This window comes from Salmo trutta, chromosome 12, assembly GCF_901001165.1.
Source record: "Salmo trutta chromosome 12, fSalTru1.1, whole genome shotgun sequence".
NCBI lineage: Eukaryota > Metazoa > Chordata > Actinopteri > Salmoniformes > Salmonidae > Salmo > Salmo trutta.
In genome coordinates this window covers 79,437,681-79,455,712 of record NC_042968.1, presented here as the reverse complement: position 1 = coordinate 79,455,712, position 18,032 = coordinate 79,437,681, and the positions used below count along the sequence as shown (strand labels likewise).

General features: G+C 49.5%; 1 protein-coding gene across 6 annotated transcripts in view; it reads left to right on the top strand.

The window, feature by feature from the left end:
* LOC115204318 (spectrin beta chain, non-erythrocytic 1) overlaps window positions 1-15,624 on the top strand; it is a 105,221-nt gene extending 89,597 nt beyond the window's left edge. For 2 of the 6 annotated variants that reach the window (XM_029769786.1, XM_029769788.1), the window contains 9 exons: window positions 76-160; window positions 600-796; window positions 4,757-4,872; window positions 4,984-5,059; window positions 9,527-9,616; window positions 10,571-10,746; window positions 11,043-11,237; window positions 11,369-11,411; window positions 11,502-15,624. In XM_029769786.1, the coding sequence (XP_029625646.1) occupies window positions 76-160; window positions 600-796; window positions 4,757-4,872; window positions 4,984-5,059; window positions 9,527-9,616; window positions 10,571-10,746; window positions 11,043-11,237; window positions 11,369-11,411; window positions 11,502-11,720 (1,197 nt within the window). In that variant the 3' untranslated portion in view covers window positions 11,721-15,624. The remainder of the gene's footprint in view (window positions 1-75; window positions 161-599; window positions 797-4,756; window positions 4,873-4,983; window positions 5,060-9,526; window positions 9,617-10,570; window positions 10,747-11,042; window positions 11,238-11,368; window positions 11,412-11,501) is intronic. The other 4 variants (XR_003880348.1, XM_029769787.1, XM_029769789.1 and 1 more) reach the window with 4 other exon arrangements.
* Window positions 15,625-18,032: the final 2,408 nt, after the last annotated feature.

The following is an 18,032-nucleotide window of genomic DNA, read 5'->3' as shown; positions in this document are numbered from 1 at the left end:
AGTGGGGTTTGTATTGTACCTCAGTGTGTATTGTGCAGCTTGTTCATGTGGTGTTATTGACCTGCCTCAATTCAGATCCGGGAGAAACTTGACCAGCTCCAAGGCAAGAGGGACGAGATCAACAACAAGTGGCAGGACAAGATGGACCACCTTCAGATAGGTATGTGTACTTCAGGCTGTGGTGCTGGTGTTTCTTCATTTGTTTGTGTTTGTATTCCATTTTAAATGTTTTAATTTTAGTCATTTAGCAGATGCGACTTACAAGTGTGTTTGGGTGTGTGTTTGGGTGTGTGTTAGCGCGTGTGTGTTAGCGCGTGTGTGTTAGCGCGTGTGTGTTAGCGCGTGTGTGTTAGCGCGTGTGTGTTAGCGCGTGTGTGTTAGCGCGTGTGTGTTTGGGTGTGTGTTTGGGTGTGTGTTAGCGCGTGTGTGTTAGCGCGTGTTTGTTCGGGTGTGTGTTTGGGTGTGTGTTAGCGCGTGTGTGTTAGCGCGTGTTTGTTCGGGTGTGTGTTTGCATGTTTGTGTTTCAACTGTGTTTGTGGGGAGAGAGGGAGAGGTCCTTTCATGCTTACTCATTTTTTTCTCCTGTCCCTCTGTCTCAGTTCTGGAGGTGCTGCAGTTTGGCCGGGATGCATATGTGGCAGAGACATGGCTGGCAGGCCAGGAGCCCCTGGTGCGGGGGGCCGAGCTGGGCTCTAACGTGGACGAGGTGGAGAGCCTGATCAAACGCCACGAGGCCTTTGAGAAGCTAGCCGCCGGCTGGGAGGAGCGCTTCACCCTGCTGGAGAAACTCACTACGGTGAGAGGAGGAGGACGGGGTGGGGGCAGGACTGGAGGGAGGAGGGGGACAGGGGGCAGGACTGGAGGGGGGGGGGACAGGGGGCAGGACTGGAGGGGGACGGGGTGGGGGCAGGACTGGAGGGGGACGGGGTGGGGGCAGGACTGGAGGGGGGGGGGGGCAGGACTGGAGGGGGGAGGGGGACGGGGCAGGACTGGAGGGGGGGGGACAGGGGGCAGGACTGGAGGGGGACGGGGTGGGGGCAGGACTGGAGGGGGACGGGGGGCAGGACTAGAGGGAGGAGGGGGACGGGGCAGGACTGGAGGGGGACGGGGGGCAGGACTGGAGGGAGGAGGGGGACAGGGGCAGGACTGGAGGGAGGAGGGGGACAGGGGCAGGACTGGAGGGGGGAGGGGGACAGGGCAGGACTGGAGGGGGAGGGGGACGGGGCAGGACTGGAGGGGGACAGGGCAGGACTGGAGGGGGAGGGGGACGGGGCAGGACTGGAGGGGGACAGGGCAGGACTGGAGGGAGGAGGGGGACAGGGGCAGGACTGGAGGGGGGACGGGGCAGGACTGGAGGGGGACGGGGGGCAGGACTGGAGGGGGACGGGGGGCAGGACTGGAAGGAGGAGGGGGACATGGGCAGGACTGGAGGGAGGAGGGGGACAGGGCAGGACTGGAGGGAGGAGGGGGACGGGGGGCAGGACTGGAGGGGGACGGGGGACGGGGCAGGACTGGAAGGAGGAGGGGGCAGGACTGAAGGGGGACGGGGGGCAGGACTGGAGGGGGACGGGGGGCAGGACTGGAAGGAGGAGGGGGACGGGGCAGGACTGGAGGGAGGAGGGGGACGGGGGGCAGGACTGGAAGGAGGAGGGGGACAGGGCAGGACTGGAGGGAGGAGGGGGACGGGGGGCAGGACTGGAGGGAGGAGGGGGACAGGGGGGGCAGGACTGGAAGGAGGAGGGGGACAGGGCAGGACTGGAGGGAGGAGGGGGACGGGGGGCAGGACTGGAGGGAGGAGGGGGATGGGGGCAGGATTGGAAGGAGGAGGGGGACAGGGGGCAGGACTGGAGGGAGGAGGGGAATGGGGCAGGACTGGAAGGAGGAGGGGGACAGGGGGCAGGACTGGAGGGAGGAGGGGGACGGGGGGCAGGACTGGAGGGAGGAGGGGGACAGGGCAGGACTGGAGGGAGGAGGGGAATGGGGCAGGACTGGAGGGAGGAGGGGGACAGGGGGCAGGACTGGAGGGAGGAGGGGGACAGGGGGCAGGACTGGAGGGAGGAGGGGGACGGGGGGAGGACAGGAGGGAGGAGGGGGACAGGGGGCAGGACTGGAGGGAGGAGGGGGACGGGGGGAGGACAGGAGGGAGGAGGGGACAGGGCAGGACTGGAGGGAGGAGGGGGACAGGGCAGGACTGGAGGGAGGAGGGGGACAGGGCAGGACTGGAAGGAGGAGGGGGACGGGGGGGCAGGACTGGAAGGAGGAGGGGGACGGGGGGGCAGGACTGGAAGGAGGAGGGGGACGGGGGGGCAGGACTGGAGGGAGGAGGGGGACAGGGGGCAGGACTGGAGGGAGGAGGGGGACGGGGGGCAGGACTGGATGGAGGAGGGGGACAGGGGGCAGGACTGGAGGGAGGAGGGGAATGGGGCAGGACTGGAGGGAGGAGGGGGACAGGGGGCAGGACTGGAAGGAGGAGGGGGACAGGGGGCAGGACTGGAGGGAGGAGGGGGACAGGGCAGGACTGGAGGGAGGAGGGGGACGGGGCCTCTCCCTCTCCCCACAAATTGGAGGGAGGAGGGGGACGGGGCAGGATTGGAGGGAGGAGGGGGACGGGGGGCAGGACTGGAAGGAGGAGGGGGACAGGGGGCAGGACTGGAGGGAGGAGGGGAATGGGGCAGGACTGGAAGGAGGAGGGGGACGGGGGGCAGGACTGGAGGGAGGAGGGGGACAGGGGGCAGGACTGGAAGGAGGAGGGGGACAGGGGGCAGGACTGGAGGGAGGAGGGGGATAGGGCAGGACTGGAGGGAGGAGGGGGACGGGGGGCAGGACTGGAGGGAGGAGGGGGATAGGGGGCAGGACTGGAGGGAGGAGGGGGACAGGGGGCAGGACTGGAGGGAGGAGGGGGACAGGGCAGGACTGGAGGGAGGAGGGGGACGGGGGGCAGGACTGGAAGGAGGAGGGGGACAGGGGGCAGGACTGGAGGGAGGAGGGGAATGGGGCAGGACTGGAAGGAGGAGGGGGACAGGGGGCAGGACTGGAGGGAGGAGGGGGACGGGGGGCAGGACTGGAGGGAGGAGGGGGACAGGGCAGGACTGGAAGGAGGAGGGGGACAGGGGGCAGGACTGGAGGGAGGAGGGGAATGGGGCAGGACTGGAAGGAGGAGGGGGACAGGGGGCAGGACTGGAGGGAGGAGGGGGACGGGGGGAGGACTGGAGGGAGGAGGGGGACGGGGGGAGGACTGGAGGGAGGAGGGGGACAGGGCAGGACTGGAGGGAGGAGGGGGACAGGGCAGGACTGGAGGGAGGAGGGGGACAGGGCAGGACTGGAAGGAGGAGGGGGACGGGGGGCAGGACTGGAAGGAGGAGGGGGACAGGGGGCAGGACTGGAGGGAGGAGGGGAATGGGGCAGGACTGGAAGGAGGAGGGGGACGGGGGGCAGGACTGGAGGGAGGAGGGGGACGGGGGGCAGGACTGGAGGGAGGAGGGGGACAGGGGGCAAGACTGGAGGGAGGAGGGGGACAGGGGGCAGGACTGGAGGGAGGAGGGGGACAGGGCAGGACTGGAAGGAGGAGGGGGACGGGGGGCAGGACTGGAAGGAGGAGGGGGACAGGGGGCAGGACTGGAGGGAGGAGGGGGACAGGGCAGGACTGGAGGGAGGGAGGAGGGGGACAGGGCAGGACTGGAGGGAGGAGGGGGACGGGGGGCAGGACTGGAGGGAGGAGGGGAATGGGGCAGGACTGGAAGGAGGAGGGGGACGGGGGGCAGGACTGGAGGGAGGAGGGGAATGGGGCAGGACTGGAGGGAGGAGGGGGACAGGGGGCAGGACTGGAGGGAGGAGGGGGACAGGGGGCAGGACTGGAGGGAGGAGGGGGACAGGGCAGGACTGGAGGGAGGAGGGGGACGGGGGGCAGGACTGGAAGGAGGAGGGGGACAGGGGGCAGGACTGGAGGGAGGAGGGGAATGGGGCAGGACTGGAAGGAGGAGGGGGACGGGGGGCAGGACTGGAGGGAGGAGGGGGACGGGGGGCAGGACTGGAGGGAGGAGGGGGACAGGGGGCAGGACTGGAGGGAGGAGGGGGACAGGGGGCAGGACTGGAGGGAGGAGGGGGACAGGGCAGGACTGGAGGGAGGAGGGGGACGGGGCAGGATTGGAGGGAGGAGGGGGACGGGGCAGGATTGGAGGGAGGAGGGGGACAAGGGGCAGGATTGGAGGGAGGAGGGGGACAGGGTGGGGGCAGGACTGGAAGGAGGAGGGGGACAGGGTGGGGGCAGGACTGGAAGGAGGAGGGGGACAGGGTGGGGGCAGGACTGGAAGGAGGAGGGGGACAGGGTGGGGGCAGGACTGGAAGGAGGAGGGGGACAGGGTGGGGGCAGGACTGGAAGGAGGAGGGGGACGGGGGGCAGGACTGGAGGGAGGAGGGGGACGGGGGGCAGGACTGGAGGGAGGAGGGGTACAGGGGGCAGGACTGAAAGGAGGAGGGGGATAGGGGGCAGGACTGGAAGGAGGAGGGGGACAGGGGGCAGGACTGGAAGGAGGAGGGGGACAGGGGGCAGGACTGGGAGGGGGACAGGGGGCAGGACTGGAAGGAGGAGGGGGACAGGGGGCAGGAGAAAATGGGTCAAGGTTAATTTAGAGGTGGTAAATGGGATGATGGTGAGGTGGACCAGGGCAGGAGTTGGGAGGATTCATGGGCTTGGCATTGTTAGGAAGGTAGTGTAGTGTCGTCTTCTAACAGCCATTAACCTGGGCTTCTCTTTCAGCTAGAGGAGCAGGAGATCCAGAGGCAGAGAGAGGAGGAGGAGAGGGCGAGGCGACCCCCTACACCACCACCTACAGAAGAGGTGGCCCCGTCTGAGGCTGAAACACATGATGCCAGGTAAGACCGGAGGAACTTCTAGTAACCAGAGATATTTGATGCTTTTTTACTTCTTCATATTTTCCTGCTAGAAGACGTTCTCACTCCCTTTCCTCCTCCTGTGTAACCCAGGACCAGCCTGGACCAGACCACACTGAACCAGTCAGTATCAGTGAATGGAATCCACAGCGACCAGGACACCTCACAGGTGAGAGAGTACATTGAGAAATCCTGACAAAGATTCTTACCTCCTGTTTAATATACTCAAATTAAACAATTAAAAGCCCCCCATTAAACTCCATATTTAAATATTCCAGAATTTCACCACATTATACAGTGCATACGGAAAGTATTCAGACCCATTCCCTTTTTCCACGATTTGTTACGTTACAGCCTAATTCTAAAATGGATTAAATAAAAAAAAATCCTCATCAGTCTACACTCAATACCCCATAATGACAAAGCGAAAACAGTTTTTTGACATTTTTGCAAATGTATACAATTTTTTTTAAATAACAGAAATACATTATTTACATAAGTTTTCAGACCCTTTGCTATGAGACGTGAAATTGAGCTCAGGTGCATCCTGTTTCCATTGATCATCCTTGAGATGTTTCTACAACTTGATTGGAGTCCACCTGTGGTAAATTCAATTGATTGGACATGATTTAGAAAGGCACACACCTGTCTATATAAAGGTCTCACAGTTGACAGTGCATGTCAGAGAAAACACCAAGCCATGAGGTCGTAGAAATTGTCCTTTGAGCTCCGAGAGAGGCTTGTGTCGAGGCACAGATCTGGGGAAGCAAACCAAAACATTTCTGCAGCATTGAAGGTCCCAAAGGACACAGTGGCCTGCATCATTCTTAAATGGAAGAAGATTAGAACCACCAAGACTCTTCCTAGAGCTGGCCGCCCGGCCAAACTGAGCAATCGGGGTGAAGGGCCTTGGTCAGGGAGGAGACCAAGAACCCGATGGTCAGTCTGACAGAGCTCCAGAGTTCCTCTGTGGAGATGAGAGAACCTTCCAGAAGGACAACCATCTCTCCAGCACTCCACCAATCAGTCCTTTATGGTAGAGTGGCCAGACGGAAGCCACTCCTCAGTAAAAGGCCCATAACAGCCCGCTTGGAGTTTGCCAAAAGGAGCCTAAAGGACTCTCAGACCCTGAGAAACAAGATTCTCTGGTCTGATGAAACCAAGATTGAACTCTTTGTCCTGAATGCCAAGCATCACATCTGGAAGAAACCTGGCACCATCCCTACGGTGAAGCGTGGTGGCAGCATCATGCTGTGGTAATATTTTTTAGAGGGAAAGATGAACAGAAAGATGAACAGAGCAAAGTACAGAGAAATCCTTGATGGAAACCTGCTCCAGAGCGTTCAGGACATCCGACTGGGGAGAAGGTTCACCTTCCAACAGGACAATGACCGTAAGCACTCAGCCAAGACAACGCAGGAGTGGCTTCGGGACAAGTTTCTGAATGTCCTTGAGTGACCCAGCCAGAGCCTAGACTTGAGCCTGATCAAACATGTCTGGAGAGACCTGAAAATAGCTATGCAGCGACGCTCCCCATCCAACCTCACAGAGCTTGAGAGGATCTGCAGAGAAGAATGGAGAAATTCTCCAAATACAGGTGTGCCAAGCTTGTAGCGTCATACCCAAGAAGACTCGAGGCTGTAATCGCTGCCAAAGGTGCTTCAACAAAGTATTAAGAAAGGGTCTGAATACTTATGTAAATGTGATATTTCAGTTTTTTTTATTTTAATACATTTGCAAACATTTCAAAAAAACAGTTTTTGCTTTGTCATTATGGGGTATTCTGTGTAGGTTGATGTGGGGAAAAAAACGATTTAATCAATTTTACAATAAGGCTTTAACATGTGGGAAAAAAATGTGGAAAAATTCAAGGGGTCTGAATACTTTCCGAATGCACTGTAAGTCCATAAAGTGTTGTTTTATGTCTTGTTCCTCTTCATATTGTCTGGTCCATATGTTTTGAAAAAAAATTGAATGAAATATTGTTTAATGTTCTATGTGTGAGAGAATGTATTTAGTATAACTCATGTGGATAACTGGATACAAACCTTTAAGTATACAGTACCAGTCAAAAGTTTGGCCACACCTACTCAGTCAAGGTTTTTTTTTTATTTTTTACTATTTTCTACATTGTAGAATAATAGTGAAGACATCAAAACTATGAAATAACACATATGGAATCATGTAGTAACCAAAAAAGATATTATATTTGAGATTTCTCAAAGTACCCGCCCTTTGCCTTGATGACAGCTTTGCACAAATCAAATCAAATTGATTTATATAGCCCTTCGTACATCAGCTGATATCTCAAAGTGCTGTACAGAAACCCAGCCTAAAACCCCAAACAGCAAGCAATGCATGTGAAAGAAGCACGGTGGCTAGGAAAAACTCCCTAGGAAAAACTCCCTAGAAAGGCCAAAACCTAGGAAGAAACCTAGAGAGGAACCAGGCTATGAGGGGTGGCCAGTCCTCTTCTGGCTGTGCCGGGTGGATATTATAACAGAACATGGTCAAGATGGCATTCTCTCAACCAGCTTCATGAGGTAGTCACTTGGAATGCATTTCAATTAACAGGTGTGCCTCTTTAAAAGTTAATTTGTGCAATTTCTTTCCTTACCTGTGAGGTGTCCGCATTTCTTAATGCGTTTGAGCCAATCAGTTGTGTTGTGACATGGTAGGGGTGGTATACAGAAGATAGTCCTATTTGGTAAAAGACCAAGTCCATATTATGGCAAGAACAGCTCAAATAAGCAAAGAGAAACGACAGTCCATCATTACTTTAAGACATGAAGGTCAGTCAATCTGGAAAATGTCAAGAACATTGAAAGTTTCTTCAAGTGCTGTTACAAAAACCATTGTTGGGGTTCGTTCCTTGTTCCTTGTCAATCATTTGCTTATTGGGGAAATTAGCATTCAGACAATATCTTTAAGTAAATGAATTATTCACTTGTTAATGGAATTGCAGACAGAAGTTGACAACGGAAACATAGCACGCATGTTTCCTAGTAAGTTCTGCAAAATAGTAAAGGGTCCAAGTTATTTTATTAAGCCCGAAGTCCAGCCTTAGTGATATCACTGCCTACGTCATTACCTTCTACTCGTGAGACCAAGCCCATGCCTACACAGCTATACAAACAAGAGTTTCAGTGATATCTAAAGGCTCAGCAGTGAATGTCCACTCCCCAAGTTGATTTATAGTGGAATGTCTGCCTAGTCTCTTATTTCTTTCACTACCCTGCAGGGTTCTTTCTCACAGACACCCTGTTTTGACTCACACATCTCTCAGACCGTTTCTTTATAAGAGGCAGAGACTAGAAAATAACTGTGGAACAATATTAAACCTTATAATGCATTTATATATTGTTAATCTGTAGTCTAGGAGCCTATAAATGTAAAGAGGGAGGGGTCTTATAACCCTTCCCCTTCTATTAATATAACATAAGCATAATCAGTTATTATAATGCATCAAACATTTGGTAGAGCCCCTATCATGACCCCAAGGTGAACCCAACACCATCAAGCGCTATGATGAAACTGGCTCTTATGAGGACCGCCACATAAAAGGAAGACCCAGAGTTACCTCTGATGCAGAGGATAAGTTCATTAGAGTTACCAGCCTCAGAAATTGCAGCCCAAATAAATGCGTCACAGAGTTCAAGTAAGACACATCTCAACATCAATTGTTCAAAGGAGACTGCGTGAATCAGGCCTTCATGGTTGAATTTCTGCAAAGAAACCACTACTTAAGGACACCAATAATTATGGACACCAATAAGAAGAAGAGAATTGCTTGGGCCAAGAAACACGAGCAATGAACGTTAGACCCCTGGAAATCTGTCCTTTGGTCTGATGAGTCCAAATTAGATTTTTGGTTCGAACCGCAGTGTCTTTGTGAGACGCAGAGTAGGTGAACGGATGATCTCCGCAGGTGTGGTTCCCACCGTGAAGCATGGAGGAGGAGGTGTGATGTGTGGGGGTGCTTTGCTGGTGACACTGCCGCCAATTTTATTTATAATTCAAGGCACAACTTAACCAGCATGGCTACCACAGCATTCTGCAGCGATACACCATCCCATGTGGTTTGCGCTTAGTGGGACTATCATTTGTTTTTCAACAGGACAATGACCCAACGCACCTTCAGGCTGTGTAAGGAAAAGCAGACAACAAGTGCTCAGCATATGTGGGAACTCCTTCAAGGCTGTTGGAAAAGCATTCCAGGTGAAGCTGGTTTAGAGAATGCCAAGAGGGAGCAAAGCTGTCATCAAGGGAAAGGGTGGCAACTTTGAAGAATCGCAAATATAAAAGATATTTTGATTTGTTTAACACGTTTTTGGGTTACTACATGACTCCGTGTGTTATTTCATAGTTTTGATGTTATTCTACAATGTAGAAAATTGTAAAAATCAAGCAAAACCTTTGAATGAGTAGGTGTGTCCAAACTTTTGACTGGTACTGTACGTTAGACGTGAGTCACTGTTTGTCTATTTATGATATAAGTGTGCGTCACATTGTAATATCTATTTGTGTGTGTGTGTGTGTGTGTCAGGGTCTCTTTCAAACACGTTAGCATAGTGTAGCATGCTATTTTCAAGCACAAGGACTTCTTAACAATGTCTTGTTGCATCTTTACCTGCAGTCTTTATCAGTATCATCAGTGTCAGTGGGAAAGAAAGAGAAATGTGAACCTGTCTCTAAACCTGTGTCTAAGCCAAAGCATCCGCCGCGTGTGAGTACCTATCCTAGCCCTAGCCAAGCTTCCTCATCCCCCCATCACTGCCTTCACTCAGCTCCTGGTCTACTGCAGTACCTCAGCATGGCCTAATAGAGGGCGCCATCAGTCTGTCACTGCTGTACCATTTTGCTTTATTTGATTGTGAACAAGCACACAGTCCCATTGCTGTTCAGGCCTCCATGCCTTACACAGATTATAATAATGATGTCATTATGTCTCCTTGAAGGAATCTTAGGCTCTCAAGCCAGTCTGGGTGCTGTTCAGTTTGTGCCCATCTTCAAAAGGACCAGGACATGAGTGTTTGTAAGAGCAGTTAGTTGCTGTAGTAGTTTCAGCACCAAGCTATTGTTAGTACGATGTGATGTGTGTTGTCCTAAATTGGAAACCATAGCTGTTTCCTACATAACAGGTCCTTTGGTGGTGTGGGCCTAGCTTGGTTGGGTGTTTTTGAAAGCAGTGTTAGTAGGAAAAGGTTTTTTGACCAGAGGAAATGTTGATTTCCTTTCAAAATGAATTTGATGTTGTGTGCCAGGAAACAAAGATAACAATGCCACACCCCCTTTAAACATTTGAGCATATCATAGCAACACTATTGGAACACGTTGTGCTGCCTTTGTCATGTTCCAAGTCTGGATTGTAAAAATGTAAACATATATTTCAACATTTTTCTCAGTTGCCCTGTAAGGCAGGATATGACGTCCAGATGAAGGTTGACCTCCATCTGTGGGCTTGTAGCTGTTCTGTTCTCCATGTGTCTGTTGGTGTGTTTCTGTGTCAGTCTTTGTGTAGTCCTGTATGTTTTCTACACCATGTTCAAAGCTACCATATGAATATGGCCATTTTGCTGGTGTCCCTAAAGCATTGATAATTTTGTCAACTACAGACCGACAGTTAATGTTTGGAATGGTTTTGTTCTGACTGCCGTGTGTCTTCCATCTTGGACAACAGGGTTCTGACTCTGACTCTGTGAATGGTCCGGGGAGAGACAGCGGGCTGGCGTCTTCACACCTGGACCCGTCTGCCACACTACCCAGCAAGAGAGCTGACCCTGGCACAGATGCCATGGAGGGCATGCTCTACCGCAAGCAGGAGATGGAGTCCCACGCCAAGAAGGCAGCTAGCAGGTAAGACATCAGGAGGGGAATGGGGCAGGGGCATAGTGGGCCGTCTTGGAGGGAGAGTGGGAGTTCCCTGAAGGGTAAATGGAGAGCCCTAGTTCATATAGACTTCTGTTGAAGAATGGGATTAATTTAAGCAAATGCAATATCAGTTTAAGATTAAGTTAAATGGAAATAGAATTTATGAAATGTACATGCTTTTGTTTCAGAAAATTACATTTTGTATGTGGTGTCTCGCCATGAACTCTTTGGTGATGTCCCTAACCTTTTCAGGCGCATGCCTGCATGCCTTCCGCCAACAGCTTCTCTCTCTCTTCCCATAGGTCCTGGCAGAATGTGTACTGTGTTCTGCGTAAGGGCAGCCTGGGCTTCTACAAGGACCAGAAGAGCGCCTCCAGCGGGATCCCCTACCACGGAGAAGTCCCCATCAGCCTGGGAGAGGCTGTGTGTGAGGTGGCACACGACTACAAGAAGAGGAAACACGTCTTCAAGTTACGGTGAGAGGAGAGGGAGGGGGAACTGGACGGTTTGAATAGAGAATAGTCTTGTAAACTTAACTAAAAAGCAAGGGAGTGTGATGTGCATCTATACTGACCCAGGTTGTCTGTTCTACATTGTGTGTCTGCAGGCTAGGTGACGGTAAGGAGTTCCTGTTCCAAGCTAAAGATGAGGTGAGTGTCACATTTCAAACCAAACAAGATTCTGATGCTCCTCTGGTGTATGTGGTCTACTGAGGACTAACCCTGCGTTGTCTGTCCCAGACGGAGATGGCCTCGTGGATCCACTCCATTCATAGCTCCATCCCAGCAGGGGGGTCAGGAGACCACTCCCCCGGAGGCCCCAGGGCCCTGAGCCGAGCCATGACTATGCCCCCCATCTCCCCCAGCTCAGCAGACGCTGCCGGAGTCACCATGCGCAACAAGGAGGGCAAGGAGAGGGACCGTGAGAAGAGGTTCAGCTTCTTTGGAAAGAAGAAATAAAACATTTGTAAAACAACAACATCAAGGAAAATTATATTCCTCAAAATTCCAACAAACTGAAACAGGCAGAAATGAAAGCACTCTTGTCGCATAAACGCATCGCTGTTGGCCGGGGTCCTGAGTGGTTTGTCTAATTTCTGGCTCACACAGAGCTTGCTCTTTCTCACTCTCTCCTCTCTTTTTTAATTTGTCATCTCTTTCTCTTTCATATCTCTCTTGCCTTCTCCATCTCTCACGTTTGGCTTCATCCTACCAATGTAAGCCCTTGTCCATAGCTTTAGTTGCATTTTCAGCCGATACGCAGGGTTTGTTGATCAGAGTCACTAATAAGAACTCTCTTTGACCTCATCATCGGGGGAAACCAAGGGGTTTGTTGGGAGAGGAGAGGGCAGGGGGTGGTTAGCATTAGCAGAACTGAGAGGCTAAGAGGACCCTCAAAGTCAATTCTCTTTCATTCACCCACACTGGATAATTTGTTGGTTTAAATTAGTCCTGGCTCAACCAATCTGTAGACAAGCAAAATATTTGAATGCTGTTTTACCAATAACAGAGAAACTGTTATAAAGAGTGCTGTCCCCAGGTCCCCTCTTCCAGTCTCTCCTTTTCTCTATCGTGCTCCTTGGGAAGAGAAACTGTTATAAAGAGTGCTGTCCCCAGGTCCCCTCTTCCAGTCTCTCCTTTTCTCTATCGTGCTCCTTGGGAAGAGAAACTGTTATAAAGAGTGCTGTCCCCAGGTCCCCTCTTCCAGTCTCTCCTTTTCTCTATCGTGCTCCTTGGGAAGCCCCATATCTTTTCCTTTTGTTTGGTATTGGTGTTATTCTAATTATTATTTATCTTTTTGCTGTTGCAGGTTTTGAGGGGGGGGGAATTAAAATAAATGATTTAAAGAGTATGTCAGTAGATTTCTTGAGTCATGTTGCAGAGCAAAACAAGAGTTTGATCTACGGGACCATGTTGGTGTTGTTTCTTTTGTTGAGGAAAGACCATTATTGAGGTGTTTAAAAAAAGAAAGCTCAGTAAATTTTAGCAGTGTGCAGTAAGTGATTTTCACCAGTGGGAAATTATATATATTTAAAGTGGTTTTATTTTAACTTGGATCTTGCCTGTATTTGATTTTGTTCTTCTGAGGGATTATTTCTGATTTAGAATTTTGTTGTTTCTTTTCAAACCAGAGAGAGTTTGCTTTCTAGTAAGGGTGAGAGTGGGAGTTATGGTGATGTGGGTTTTGCATGTGTTTTTTTTGTTATTCTAAATCCGAAGCGTCCAGTTGGATGCTGCTTTTCTGACTTAACATACATGCACACACTCACCATATATACACACACACACACGCACACACACACCATATATACACACACACACACACACACACACACGCTCAAAGAAGTTGTTGGGATGGCTTTCTTTAAGGATTCTTGTTTGTTTTTTGGGGTTTGAATATGTAGATGACAATGCTAATTAATGAATTAAACATTCCTCCTAGATGATCTTCAGACTTCACATACTTCCTCCTGGTCCTCTGTTGTTTTGTAATGGGAAGGCTGGGGCAGGTTCACACGGTTGGTTACCACTGCCATTGCCAAACACTAGTGAGGATTGTAAGCAGAAGCACATCCATGTGGCATGGGGTTGCAGAGGTTGGCTAGTAGGAAGAGGAGGGTGGAGGGTTCATTTCAGATGGGGGATGGTTGGACGCTGAGGGCTGGGATTCCTTCTATTTGAATAGTGCTTAATCACAAAGGAGGCTTTATCACTCACAAAACAAATCTCAGAAGAATGTTTAATATGTGCCCCTTGGCAGTGACTCAGTGTATGTATATGGATTCTGTACCCAGGTTCCATTGAGCACATACGGACAGGCTCACCCGCATCAGCAGTTGAAGGAAGTGAAATGCTAGCATAGCTGTGTTGGATTGGAAGAGGCGTAACCATGGAGAGCTTTCCTCACTTGATAGTGACCGAGAGAATAGTCTTAAATTGTTTTTCTGGAGGGCTTTGAGCTCCTCCATATGTGGCATGACTTCATGTAGGATTGTACTTGTATGTGTCTCGTTGTTGTTGCCAATTCTCTTCTACTTTGATGTTCTTGGTACATGAGATTCACCCGTAAGCGATGTACAGCATGGCATGATACCATGAAGCCCATGATACCATGAAGCCCATGATACCATGAAGCCCATGATACCATGAAGCCCATGATACCATGAGGCCCATGCTGTGGAAGGTGGTGTATTACACCAGAATGCCCAGGTGTATCATTAGTACCCCTCTAGCAGTTTGGAAAGAATTCACATTGGGCAAAAAGAAAATGATTAAATTATATCAAATAACAGTAAAGTAAAGATGACATTGATACCGACGTTGGGTCCTGGCACAGTGAGTGATTTATTTTAGTGTCCGAGATGAGTGGAAGGTTTCTGTACAAGAAACTGCTCAAAACACAGAAAAATCCTAATTTCTTGTAGCCAATGGTATCTGTTACTCGGTGGTAGGCTTATCTGGGGCAAGGGTGTGGCATATCAAAGCCGTTAGGTTATTGTTTGACTGAGATGGCTCACCCTAAACCAGAGAGGGAAAGAACCACAGTGAATAAATGTCAGAAATGTGCAGCTTTTCAACAGGAAAGACTATTGGACTATTGCCCTTTCAGTTCAGTTCATATGATTTGGGGTAAATAAGCAGCAGTAAAGCCATACAAGAGGCTGTAGACTACTTGGTCTGCCTTGGTTTGTATCCCAGCTGTGAGCCTGATCTCAGCCTAATGTACTGAGCTGACCCTCGGCTCCCTAGTCACAGTTCGAACCCCACTGACCTGTTAAATGAGGCAACAAAGTCTGCGATGCTCAAGAGTAGAGCTGAGCGAGCCTCGCTCTGTGGTATTCACTGTGAAAAACTACTATCAGGGGCAGTTGGTGCCAGATCGGCCATAGCACTTCTAAAAGTAGCTTGTGTCGTCCTCTACTGGCTGAACTGCCCCCACAGTGACCCAGTTCAAGTCCTGGGCAGGTTATACACAGACATGAGCAGGATCCTCAGGCCCACTCCACTATGAATTCTTATTCATGTTAACGGCTCTTAAGATGGGTTGGACAAATTGGTCATGTGATGGACATACGTGTTACTTGGAGACAGTATTTCACATATTTCACCTGCACACTACCTCTCTCTTGCTTTCTCCTCTCTCTCTTACACTCACTCTCACACACTCACACATATCCACACACAGATATACCAAGGTGGAATGACCCTGGCCTTCCAGTCAAGCAGAAAGATTTGGGTTGATGTTGTTCAGTCTGTGTGCTAGTGGTGAGCGTTGACCGTAAAAGGGTAGACTGTATTATTGATGGTGAGAGAGAGCCAAAGAGGGTTTAGAGCATTTTGGTTTAAAAAGTTAAAGTGGAACACCTAAAAAGGTTTCTTGGTCTCTTATTTGAAGAGAAACAGAAACACAGTATACATTAACCAGAGGACTGATGGCAAATTTGAGCTTCCATTTTCTAGAGTTAGACAGGAGATGTGCTGTCTCACGGGGTTCTTGTATTTTCTCATCCAGTGGTCTGATCTGTTTTGCAGCATTTGATAAACCTTTCCACCGACTGCCATTTCCTTTTTTTTTATAATGTCAGTTCCATCTTCTGTGACTTAACTAATTGCGAGTTGTGAATGCCATTACTATGATTAATTATTATTATTGCTACTGTTACTACTACTACTGTTACTACTGCAACATACTTGTTACTACAACTATAACTGCTGTCCATTTTCAGGTATGTGTCTGTAATACCAGACCCTTCCACAAGATGTCAGTGTGCTGTGGAGCATTTTCATTACAGATCGAAAATGTTTGTTGACTTGTGTATCTACATCTAATATTAGGAATAATAAAACATGGTTTAAAGGAAAACAAGAACCGTGTCATCACTAAAGCATTTATTAGGGTGTGTATGTTCCTGGAGGTTAAGTCCTGACATCAGTGGCGAGCATGTCTAACGAGGATGAACTTTCATCACTGAAACACTAGTACTTTTTGATGTGTGCATTCTGTGCTATATACTTTACTGTTGGTGTCCGAAGGAGATTTTGTTTAACAAGTATTAATTATATTTGTCAGAAAGGTAGCGGTCAAAATGATTAACAACCCAGTTTTCAATACCTTTCAATACCTCAACTTGTGAGGATACTGAGCCTTTTTCTAAAATGATTTATGAGTTGGAGAACACACTGAGAGGGATCTTAGACCATTCCTGCATACAGAATCCTTCCTGATTGAGCACTGGTAAAAGCAAAGTTGTCCATGTACTTTCAAGGTGCAGACTTGGGAAAATACAGTCATATCCTCAAGTTCACAGCATGCTGACGCAGAGAGCTGATGGAGGAAAGGGATTTTCGATATATCCTGTCTCACGTTGGCTGGCCTGGAACAAACACACTTCTTGTTCTTGATTTTTAATTTTTTTACTTGGCTGTACTTGCCCTGCTCTCTGTACTCTTAAAGTGGTGTCTTAGGCACTCAGATCAATTTCAATGCATGTCAGAGGCCCAGGTTACCTTACAGGACTTTCATTATTAATCAAATCAAATTTGTCACATGCGCCAAATACAACTGGTGTAGAGTTTATCTTGAAACGCTTGCTTTAAATTAAAATACAATAGTAACACGAGGAATAAAATAAACAAGAATAGAGCTATATACAGGGAGTACCAGATCAATGTGGAGCTATATACAGGGAGTACCAGATCAATGTGGAGCTATATACAGGGAGTACCAGTACCAGATCAATGTGGAGCTATATACAGGGAGTACCAGATCAATGTGGAGCTATATACAGGGAGTACCAGATCAATGTGGAGCTATATACAGGGAGTACCAGTACCAGATCAATGTGGAGCTATATACAGGGAGTACCAGTACCAGATCAATGTGGAGCTATATACAGGGAGTACCAGATCAATGTGGAGCTATATACAGGGAGTACGAGTACCAGATCAATGTGGAGCTATATACAGGGAGTACCAGTACCAGATCAATGTGGAGCTATATACAGGGAGTACCAGTATCAGATCAATGTGGAGCTATATACAGGGAGTACCAGATCAATGTGTAGCTATATACAGGGAGTACCAGTACCAGATCAATGTGGAGCTATATACAGGGAGTACCAGTACCAGATCAATGTGGAGCTATATACAGGGAGTACCAGTACCAGATCAATGTGGAGCTATATACAGGGAGTACCAGTACCAGATCAATGTGTAGCTATATACAGGGAGTACCAGCACCAGATCAATGTGTAGCTATATACAGGGAGTACCAGCACCAGATCAATGTGGAGCTATATACAGGGAGTACCAGTACCAGATCAATGTGGAGCTATATACAGGGAGTACCAGATCAATGTGTAGCTATATACAGGGAGTACCAGTATCAGATCAATGTGGAGCTATATACAGGGAGTACCAGATCAATGTGTAGCTATATACAGGGAGTACCAGTACCAGATCAATGTGGAGCTATATACAGGGAGTACCAGTACCAGATCAATGTGGAGCTATATACAGGGAGTACCAGTACCAGATCAATGTGGAGCTATATACAGGGAGTAACAGTACCAGGTCAATGTGCAGAGGAGGCTGGTGGCAGGAGCTATAGGAGGACACGCTCATTGTAGTGGCTGGAATGGAATATATGGAACAATATCAAACACATCAAACATACAGTGCATTCAGAAAGTTTTCAGACCCCTTCCCCTTTTCCACATTTTGTAACGTTATAGCATTATTCTAAAATTGATTAAATTAAACATTTTCCTCATCAATCTACAGATAGTACCCCATAATGACAAAGCGAGAACAGGTTTTTATAAATTCTTACACATTTATTCAAAATAAAAACACCTTATTTGCATAAGTATTCAGACCCTTTGCTATGACACTCAATTGAGCTCAGGTGCATCCTGTTTCCATTGATCATCCTTGTTGTTTCTACAATTTGATTGGAGTCCACCTGTGGTATATTACATTTATTGGACATGATTTGGAAAGCCACACACCTGTCTATATAAGGTCCCACAGTTGACAGTGCATGTCAGAGCAAAAACCAAGCCATGAGGTCAAAGGAATTGCCGTGGAACTCCGAGAGAGGATTGTGTTGAGGCACAGATCTGGGGAAGGGTACCAAAAAAATTCTGCAGCATTGAAGGTCCCCAAGAACACAGTGACCTCCTTAAATGGAAGAGGTTTTGAACCACCAAGACTCTTCCTAGAGCTGGCCGCCCGGCCAAACTGAGCAATCAGGGGAGAAGGGCTTTGGTC